General features: G+C 28.8%; 1 protein-coding gene across 1 annotated transcript; it reads left to right on the forward strand.

Moving 5' to 3' along the window:
• Nucleotides 1-2,886: 2,886 nt before the first annotated feature.
• On the forward strand, nucleotides 2,887-3,941 carry LOC114387366. Its single transcript, XM_028347540.1, has 3 exons — nucleotides 2,887-3,083; nucleotides 3,197-3,242; nucleotides 3,520-3,941. Exons 1-3 carry the CDS (start codon nucleotides 2,949-2,951, stop codon nucleotides 3,573-3,575), a joined length of 237 nt encoding a protein of 78 aa, XP_028203341.1. The 5' UTR covers nucleotides 2,887-2,948; the 3' UTR covers nucleotides 3,576-3,941.
• The last annotated feature ends 6,791 nt before the right edge of the window (nucleotides 3,942-10,732 follow it).

Consider the following 10,732-nt stretch of genomic DNA (forward strand, 5'->3'; position numbering starts at 1 on the left):
AAGTATTTTAATATTTGTAAAAGAAAATATTTTATTTAATAATTTAATTTAAAAATTTAATCAAATAAATATTTTAATAAAATATTATTATATTTTTTTGCTAGCACCTAAATATAAATAAAGCAAAATAATTTGAATTTGGTGAAAATGTGCTTACCTCAAGTTAGTTAGATTTAGTCAAGGTTGTTTTCAAATTTCCAAAAACATAATTGTTGACAATAGAAAAAGACAAATATATTATTATTTTCAAATATGTTTGAAATTAAGATAAAGTTAAAATAAATTCAAACAAATAAACTTATGATCATATAAAGATATGATCAAATTAATTTCTTAAAAGATGACTCAGCATATTCACTAAGTTGTTTTTATTTTGATTTTTTTCGTTATTTACTAAACAATTGATAACCAAAATTGATTTCAGTATACATATACGTAGGGTTTTCATATAATTTTGAAGAAATTTGTTACGCTTTAAGAATTGACATATGGGTATACAATTATAAATTTCTATTTATTATTGTTGTGGTATATTTTAAATGATTTTTTTTTATTTCGTTGTGTATGTTGTGAACACTACTTTTTTATTTCATTGTTTACCTGGTTGGGATCATAGATTTCTATTGTAATGCTTTTGCAAACTTTTTGCCCAAAAAAAAAAAATAGATAAAAAAAGAAGAGAGGACGAAAAGAAAATAGAAAAAAAAGAGTATGGAATTTTTCAAATTCTGACTTTGTTTGTGGAATTTGAAATTCTCCAATTTAAAATTATTAAAATACTTTTGTAAATTACTAGAATTTTAATCTTTTTCTAAATATTTTTGTCCAAACAACATGTTAAGCAATGAAATAATATAATAGTAGAATATTAAAAGAAACCAATGAGCATGTGATGTAATTGAACTTTCTAAATCTTTTGTTTGACTAGGCAAGCAGTTATATGTCTTCCATGTACTTTAGCAAGCCTCTCATTTAACTTAGACCTTCTAAAAGCCTCATGTACTCTTATTCTAGCTAAGTTGCGTCTTTGAAGTTATGCAACAAGGGCCCTAAATCTTATATATGGAGCTTTCCCAATTATTCTTGCTAAAGGTGATTAAGTGTCTCTTTTTGCTCAATTTGAACAACTTTAAAACTTTGGATTATTTCGTTGGACTTACGGTCCCAACAATTTAATTTTGTGATTTTAACAATTAGCAATGTCGTTTAAAAAAAATCCCTTTTTTAGATTGATACGTGACATGTAATTTTTTCTTTACAAAATAGCACTTAATCTTTTTATCTTTTTTATATGACATATATATATATATATATATATATATATATATATATATGTTTATTATTTTTATATCGACACTTGCATTATAATTTAAAAATATATATATATATAATGGACTACTACATTTGCTATACCATTCTCTCGGTTTAAATATCACACATGTTTCTTTTTTAAATAAAATTAAAAGTATAGTATCTGCTATATTATATAAGTATTTATTATTATTCAATATTTCATATATTATAGAAACCAAAAATTATTTTAAAAAGTCTTTCAAAATTGTGACTCAATAGAACTAATTTTTCACTACGACCATTAGACAAGAAAATCCAATTAATAAAAAACAAAAGTTTCAAGAGGACACAATTAAAAAAAATTGAGAACTAACTGAAAATTTGATAAAAAAAAAAATGAGGATTTGCAGATCAATTTAGCCAATAAATTATTTATACTACTTTCTTTTTAAAAAAATATTTGAATATTCAAATTAGATGAATTGTTTAATTATAAAACTTAAACAAAAGAGAAAGAACTTCTTCTAGTGAGAAAATTTTCACAAGTATTATCTTTCTCCCGTGGAGTGGAGTATAAGGAATCTGAAATCTCCAATCTCTACTAATGAGATTCCGCGTCATAGTTGTGAAATTTGATTTAGTCTAATAAGTCGAATCAATCCATTCGAGATTCGATGACATAATCGGATTGATTTTGTCATTGGACTGCTCATGCATGTAATTCAAGATGACCCGATCGAACCCAATCAATTTTATAAAAACCCGGTGATGGTTTTAAAAATTCGGACTTGTGCACATTAAAAGAAGAAAATAATGAGAGTGCAAAGTAATGAGACTTGTGTTTTAATTTTGATAGTTTCTATTTATACTCTTTTTATTATTAATACACTTCACTTGTGTTATCAACTTTAATTGTTATTTTAGATTTTGAAATATAAAATGATCGATAGACTTTTCTTAGTTAAATAATGTTAATTATATATTTATATATAATGTATGTCTATATAATTTTAAATTTTTAAATATAAATCGAGTCAAATCAAATAAATTATTGATTCATTGAATCACTAGCCCACTAATTGATTATCTCTCCATAAGACCGGATAGGTTTTACAAGTATCCTCCTGATATGATTTATCAACAAAGCATACACATGGTCACGTTGACTCCATCATTAATGAGATCCACTGCAAGTTGATAATTTATCTCATAAATTAACTCACGAATACCGTGATTTCAAGCCAAATGGATGCCTTGGCAAATAACGAGCAATTTGGCAAATAATCATTCAATTATAACTACCTTATTTATCATTCAATTGATTAATTTAATTAAATATATATTCATTATAACTACCTTATTTATCATAATTATATATTTTTCATGAATTACAAATAAAATAAAAAACTTTAACAGTATTTGGGTAAAAAAAAGAATTAATATATTTTTTTTACAATAGTATAATTGATTGATTATTGATCCATGTATTTCAGAAAACAAGTGATATATTGTCGTTTAGTAGTTTTGTATAGTTAAACGACGTCCAAGAGTAAATTGTCGCTTTTTCTTGGCGCACTATTTAAAGAGGTGATATGCGATGTACACACGGTTGAGTTTTATTTTTTTGTGAAACGCTTTGCAGTTAAAAAACAAAAATGGAGCAGTTACCGGCGAACCGGAGCGAAGCAAAACGGCCGCCACCGCAAGTGCTTCACCAGAGCGATGTGGACGAGGATGACGAGAACGTGAAGCAGCTCGATGAATGCTCTTCTCTCTATCGCTTGATGCAGGTTAACCTCATTTCCCTTTGTTATTTACTTATTTTCCCTTCCTTAAACCCTAAACCCTCGAATTTTAGATTCATCGTCGATTCATTGAGGAAATTCTTTTCCGTAATTTTCAGGATTGCGTTGTTCGAACAAACAGGAATTGGAAAGAATGCCAGACAGGTATGGTATCCATTTTTCACACTTTGTTCTGTCCCTTTCTGTTTGCGTGACGTGTTTTCGATTTCTAAAATTTTAGTTGAATGTGTGTAAGAATGTATTGTTGGAATTTTTTCATTCGGAATCCAACTAACTTATTGTTCGTCTGATATTGAATTATAATTTATGAAATATTTCCTTCAGAAAGTTTAGCTGCCATGATTGTATTTGAATTAATCGTTGCAGTTTTGCACCAAAAAAATAATAAGAACAGTTAATTATTGATGAACTCTCTTGACAGAAGTATATGCTTTGAAGGAATGCTTTGAAAAGAGAAAGAACGTGCAAGGAAAGTAGAATTTTGAAGAGAGATTTTTTTTTAGTTGACAATGACAATGAGGCTAACCTCTGTTCTCCCTAGTTAATCTTCGTGGTTCTACTATGATGTACAGAGTACAGACGCTTACTCCTACTAAAATGAATGATCTTGGGAATGATCTTGTAGTATAGTTCAATTGAAATTTGAAAGTGATTGAGATTGATCTTGGGGAAAGGGAACTTTTATATACAGAGATATGTGATAAACGGTGTTTTCTGATTGGAAATACCAAATACGTGTTTTGAGGTGAGAGCAATCACCCCCCTTAACTTGCTTTTACTTCCTAAAATCACTTGGATTGTGTATTTCTTGCTGTTGATGATAGTGTGTTTTATGAATGATAACTCGTCAAGCACTTGCAATTTGGTGCCTGATCTTGATCTAGTTTTATGTGTTTATTTTGCATGAGGCTGTTGAAGCAATGGTACAATAACTTTAGAAGTAATTAGAAGACTTGATAAAATAGCCTTATTATAGCCATATTTGAAGGATTTGAAACAAAAAAAACCTAAACTCGTAATACTGCAATATATTAGGTATGGATTGGACTTGTGGGGCACAATTTATAGATACGCTCCTGATGCATCAAAAGATTTGTCTCTTGGTGTGAAAAGCCATTGTAGACAATGGTCCAATTACCTACTACAATTCAATTATTCCACTAAATTATAAATGTATCAAGGAAAAATGTAATATATGATGACTAACTTATAGTTTATAGAAGAGAGAAATAGCGCACATGCAACACCGATACATTTTCAAAGATTCAGGGACACTATTAGAATGTTGAATTCATTGAATTTAGGAGAAAAATGAATTACATCACTTTTACATAATGAGAACAAATGTTTATATACAGCAAGAGTGAGCTGCCTCTGCAAAAAAAACAAGATCAACAGCCAAACTTACTAATGCTGTTGTAAGCTGTAACAGCATGTACCCTGATAGTGTACATGAATGTGGCTGTATGAACATCATGAGCATGATTACGCGTCACTTGTGTATCTGAAGAGACACCGACTGAACCATCTTATATAAACTCCAAACACAGTAAAGAAATTATGGATTTTGGGGTACCCTTTAGCGGTTGCATAAAATCCTATTGACTTGTTAGTTGTATACCTACGTCAGCATGCTCATAAAATCCTATTGACTTTAGTTGTATACCCTTTAGCAGTTGCCTAAGGAAGATTACTACACACCCAATATTTGATTAAATTCCCAAATAGAAAGAGCTAACAAAGGTTTAATAAGTTGCAGAGCTTGGAATTGTAAAAAGAAACGATTGATAATGTTAGAGACTATTATGATTGTGTTGCCAACCCTTGTGTCATAAAAATTGTGAAATGCTAAACCGTATGTTCTTATTTGTGCACTGGAATAATCATAGAAAGGCATTACAAAACATAATTTCATTGTCACTGTTGTATTGGGATTTGTGATTGCAGCAACGAGTACTCTTGTGTTTCTTGCTTGTTCTTGCAATTGGAAACAAAAGTTTACAAATTTGTGATTAAATCATTCAATTTGGAATTGAACAACAAACATACATAACAACCAAGGAGAGGAAAGAGAAATGTTGAACTTACCAGGAATGGTTGAATTTCAAATATTCAAATATACCAATAGAATACGAAGACTTACTTCACATTTTGAATTACACCGAAAAAACTATTTATCTCAAAGAGGTTTCCGAAAAATTTTGGAAAAAACGACAGAAATTGTTGTCTTATTTGTCAAAGAAAGATAGAATACGGGGATGCATAAACTTAAAAAAATAGGGATAGATGCTTATGCATCTCAGCATTATTTGGGTTCCTGTGCAGCAACTACTCAAAAAATAGTTTTCAGCAAGTATTAAAATTTTAAGAGTTTAATGATTATCTATTGTTAATGCAGAATTGTTTAACACTGCAACCAATTAAATTTCTCAATTTAGTCACATCAACTCATTATTTTAATTGAATTAAAAATGAAAAATCTAAAAAATAATGGTTGGTTTTGAGGTGGGGAAATGGGTTGGAGGAAGGTGGCAAAAAGATGGAAGGTTTGAGTTTTGAGATCAGAGAGTGAGATGGAGAAAGGTGACAAAAAAAAATTGGGGCTGGGCTGGGGTTGGGGTTTCGAGACAGGTGAGTGGGACGGAGGAAGGTGGTCCAAAAAAGGAGGGAGGGGTTGGAGTTTAAAGATAGTAGATGAAAAAAATGGGGAGTTGGGGTTTAAGATGGAGAAGTAAGGTCGGAGCAGGGTGACCAAAAAATGGAGAGTTTCAGTTTTCAGATGGGAAAAAGGAATAGTAAAAATGGGTATCAAAGCAATGGCTCTAGACAAAAACAAGTTTGGCCCACTCATCTTAATTACGGGGGAACTCACACATAGTTTTCTTTGTTGCATTATGAGAGGATTGTTAAAATTAATTTCATTAATAGATATAGTTAATTGATATAAAAATACAAATGATTATTTTGTAAATTTATTACTTATCTATTTATACTATAAACCAAGTGTTATATTATAACTCATATATAGTTCTAAATCTATTCTCAATTAGCTCTTAATTAGAGTGAGTAATTAGATGTAACTGTATTTTAACTCTATCGTGTACATATATAATGCACTATTCCACTGAATGAGAAATTCACTTTTTTTTTCCAACAAGGTATCACTAGACTCATAAATCATAATATTTCATTTCTAATATATGTCATCTAATTTGAAAAATATACGATAAAAGAAATAAGTATATTAACATAAACTTAATGTGTTAATGTTTTGTTTATTTATATAAATAATATAATTATCTTAATTTAAAAATAAGATATTTGTCCATGTTCCTTTCATAGCTTACCTCCAAAAACTTATGAAAGACAAAATTATCAATTAATAATAAATAATATGTTATTTCAGATTGGATCATCGGTGTGTGTTCCTACCCAACATTAAATATACTCTATTAAATATTTTTAATCGCTTAAAAAGGAAGATTTTTGTTTGTACAATGACAATAATAATTTAAAAATGCACTTTATTTGCTAAGATGGAAAGAAATTAACATCCTTTGTGAGAATTATGTGACGAAGATATAAAAATAAGTTTTCTTGCAATGTACATCAACTAAATTGAATGATTTTAAAGACTAAAAACAAGATTTAAAAAAAATATAAAGACAAAATATATTTTTCCTATTTTAATATTTCAACCTACTATTACACAAATCATTCAAACCAACCAAGAAATCAACCTAATTATTTTTGTTTAACAAAAAATTTGCCCAAATAGTTAGCATTCATTGCTAGATACTTCAACAATTTCACTTTAATATCACACTGCAACTGAAGTGAGAGAAAAAAATAAAATTAGATAAATATGTGTGCTGTCATTGTTGGCATAACATTTCAACAATAAATTGGTTGCGAGACTAAGAGCTAGATTCCTAGTGCTCACCTTTTTTTTTTTTTTGTAAGCAAATTCCATAGTGCTAACCTAGTGTTACTATATATTAGGAATAAGAATAGGGTAGAGAGAACAAAACTCACTTAATCAGATGTCATAGGTTCATTATATATATCATTGGCATTTTTAAGAATGATTTCGTGCTTAACAGACTTTATAAGGCCTCAAGCTCTTGCAATCTCAACATAATAAAAAGATGAAATAAAGGATAAATAAGTAAAATATTGTGAATGATCTGATGTTATATGATTAATCTTATCTTTCAATTTTTTTTTTTTAACATCTAAGCATTTCTGGTGGTGACCTATGTTATCACATTGGACATATCTGTTTTGTGAATAAGATTTACTTTGATATTTTTTATTTAAATAAAAAAATATAATAAAAATTTACAAATAATAATAATAATAATAGCTGTACAATTAAATATTCTATATTAATTGTTTTTGTTTCAGTAAATTTTTTAATTTTTGAATATTATGATAAAAAAAAATTAAAAATATTTTGTAACTATTATAATAGGGATCATATACACTTTTCATCTCTATATCTTTTTATCACTAATTAACACTATAAACTACACCACTATTATAAATATTATGTTTTAATTGCATATAAAAAAAAGAAAAAAAAGTTATTTAGTATGAAACTTATATTCGTACAATAAATGGAACGCGTAATTTTCATTCAAATTTTATATCACATATATAGTTGGTTTTAATTATATTTATTTTAAAAAGAAATATTACTTAACAATTGTAATTTGTGCCATTTGTTTTGTACTAAATAGCTTTGATCATAGAAAAAAAATTACTAACTGTATATAAAGTTTAATTTCAAAATAGTTACCTCTTATTTATATTTAACCTTTTTAAAGAAAACTATATATATTAAAAAAACACACTGTCTTTTTTTCATTGGAAACCGTAAATAATATCACTGTATTTATGCATTTGTGTGGTGGTAAAGTGCACTTGTTCCTAGTACAAGTTGTGGGTTTGAGTCAAAAATCTGCTACTGCATTAGTTTCCCTATAGACATGCACAATGTGAACATGCCAAACTACTAGTGAGCATACCGTAGGTGAAGGAAGGAAGTTGTTTGACGGGTAAGCTATTAACACCCCAAAAAAAAAGAACGTTGAGATCGTTTATGTTGCTGGTTATTTAATTAAGATCTAAGAATTGAATTAAAGGTGCTGACATGCCTCAATATTATAATTAAATTAGATGATCCTAATAACATTTAGCATTTATTTTTTCGAGAGAGAGGTGGTCCTAAGATTAATTGGTATTTATTTTGTCAATTCGTTTAGGAAAGTTATATGAAATCTTTTTTTATATGTTAGAGTAGGAAGCTCATGAAAGATGAAAGCATGAGCAAGGTATAATTTCCATTAAGCGCCTCGGCATTGTTGTGGCAGCCTTGGTCCCATGCACAGGGATAAATGGTAAAAGTGACTAATTTCATTTTGGCAAGAGATTCTTGATGATTTGTGGATTGCATCATGCAGCCTTGGTCCCGTTCACATGGATGTATTCTCTTTGAGGAAGATACCCTCAGTGAGTTAGAATTAGGTAATAGCAGGATATTGTGACACTTATCAATGAAAATTTTATTTTGTCAAGACATCATAACAGTAGCATATAAAGCCTTGCATTGCTAATCAGAGAAGAACAGCAGGAGCACCAAGGGACCTCAATGTGTGCAGGGTGGAGCATAGGAGAGTCCTCTATAAATAATCAATGTTATTTGGCAATCACTAAAGGAACAAGTTAAAACAAACGTCATGGTGGAACATTCCTTAATTTTTTATACAGAAGTTACTCCCATAAAGTTCAAGAAATTTTTTGCCGCAGATATATAAGAAGTATTGCCTGGACAAGGCCACGGATGCCACCAATAAATAATGCCGATGAAGCTGAAGGGATATGTTCCTCCTTAACTATATTAAAACTTTCACCAACAAAATCTGAATCCTGAGCATTTCCACCTTTAAATGACCAAGAAAATGGAATGGTCTAAATTGGCAATGTGCAAAATGGAATGGTCTAGGACCACAGTGACCTTGGGGAGATTGGTTAGTATACCAAATTACCAATGCTGGTCATGCATTTTTGTTAGATGAAGGGAGGCAACTGAATTTGCATAATTTATGCATTTTTGTTTCACTATCTAATTATTTTTTCACTCTATCAATCTTATTCATTTGATCATGTCCCTACTCTTGTAAATTACGATCATAAACTTTGCATGTCTTAGTGTATTAGATTCATTTTATTTTTCTTCCCCTCTGTATTCCATATAGAAGATGTCCTATTCTACTTTTCTAATATTCCATTTCAATAAGCCAACGCTTAAGTTTTAGTGTTAGGTTTATTTATATATCGGAGACACCGTAGTCTGTAGCCTGTATTCTGATACCAATTGATGTTTTGCCCACTATGTTATTATAGGATTTTGGTCCTCTGCAGTTGGTAGAGAAACTGCATGAAAACATTCAGCCAAAAAAAAGAAGAAATTGCATGAATTACAGCCTTTCATTTTACTTTATTATTATATAGTAAAGTAGCTTTCAAAATTAAATTTTATTAATTTTAATGGTTGGATTTGGAAATTGGAACTGCACTTTATTTTAAAACTCTAGAGGATTGGGATCCGATATTATAGATTAGAATAAACAGAAGACAAAACAATACACCGATTAGAAGTTTTTCTCTTAATCCATTCAAAAGGAAATAATGACCAATTAAAATTGAAATTGAAAAGTATATTCAAATTTTGTCTTCTAAAATTTGACATACAGTACTTGTTCTCGTGTACTTAATACCTATATACACATCTCTGAACCGTGATGTAAACTTTCGATAAGTATAAGATTAAGAATAATAAATCAATAAAAAATTAATTAAAATAATTACTACAATTATAATAAAAATTTATTCTTAAATAATCTAACCATAACATTAAAAACATACAACAGAGAAGTAAATATAATTAAATGGTCAAAACTCAAGTGATAAATAAATAAAATTATAAAGATAATCACCCAACATAATATTAAAGTTAATGTTTTAATCACTTAACAAAAACTCTAATTAAAGACTTGTAGTTTTTCATTCTCTAATAATGATATTGTTAGATATTAGAGAGTTAATCATAACAAATATAATTATTTTTCACAAAATGTTATATATATATATATATATATGATATGTGCGGGATGAATTGGGTATATACCCACCCCGTATCCAACCTCCATATTACCGGTAATTATAAGCCCCATTTGTGAATATTTTTGCATATACCCATAAAATTTGGGTATATTTTGCCATTCCTAAATATCACCTTACAAAGTACTCTGGGATTGGGTGTGAATAATGTGCATAGTATGGTTCCAAAATTGTAAATCCAAACAAGTAGCAAGTCATATGTTATCTTTCTCTTAATTGACATATTAGAGTATGTTTATTTTAGATATTTTAAAATTAATTTTGAATCATTAAATGGGATTGAGACGAGTATTTGAATTAATCTCAACAATAGTATATTTTATATTAAAATCTATGTACCATGTAAAAATTTAATTTTCAATGTAATGGCCTTGAGACATCAAGAAATGCTGATTTATGTATGATTCATGCAGACTTACCAAATCTTTACTCGATGAAACAGAAAGCCA

Source organism: Glycine soja, chromosome 15, assembly GCF_004193775.1.
Source record: "Glycine soja cultivar W05 chromosome 15, ASM419377v2, whole genome shotgun sequence".
Lineage (NCBI taxonomy): Eukaryota > Viridiplantae > Streptophyta > Magnoliopsida > Fabales > Fabaceae > Glycine > Glycine soja.

What these genes read in the sequence shown, in the direction of transcription:
- LOC114387366 (XM_028347540.1), top strand. Translation starts at nt 2,949, where the DNA reads ATGGAGCAGTTACCGGCGAACCGGAGCGAAGCAAAACGGCCGCCACCG. An exon ending in CTCTCTATCGCTTGATGCAG is followed by an intron (nt 3,084 to 3,196) that starts GTTAACCTCATT and finishes CGTAATTTTCAG; the next exon opens with GATTGCGTTGTTCGAACAAA. An exon ending in TTGGAAAGAATGCCAGACAG is followed by an intron (nt 3,243 to 3,519) that starts GTATGGTATCCA and finishes CTCTCTTGACAG; the next exon opens with AAGTATATGCTTTGAAGGAA.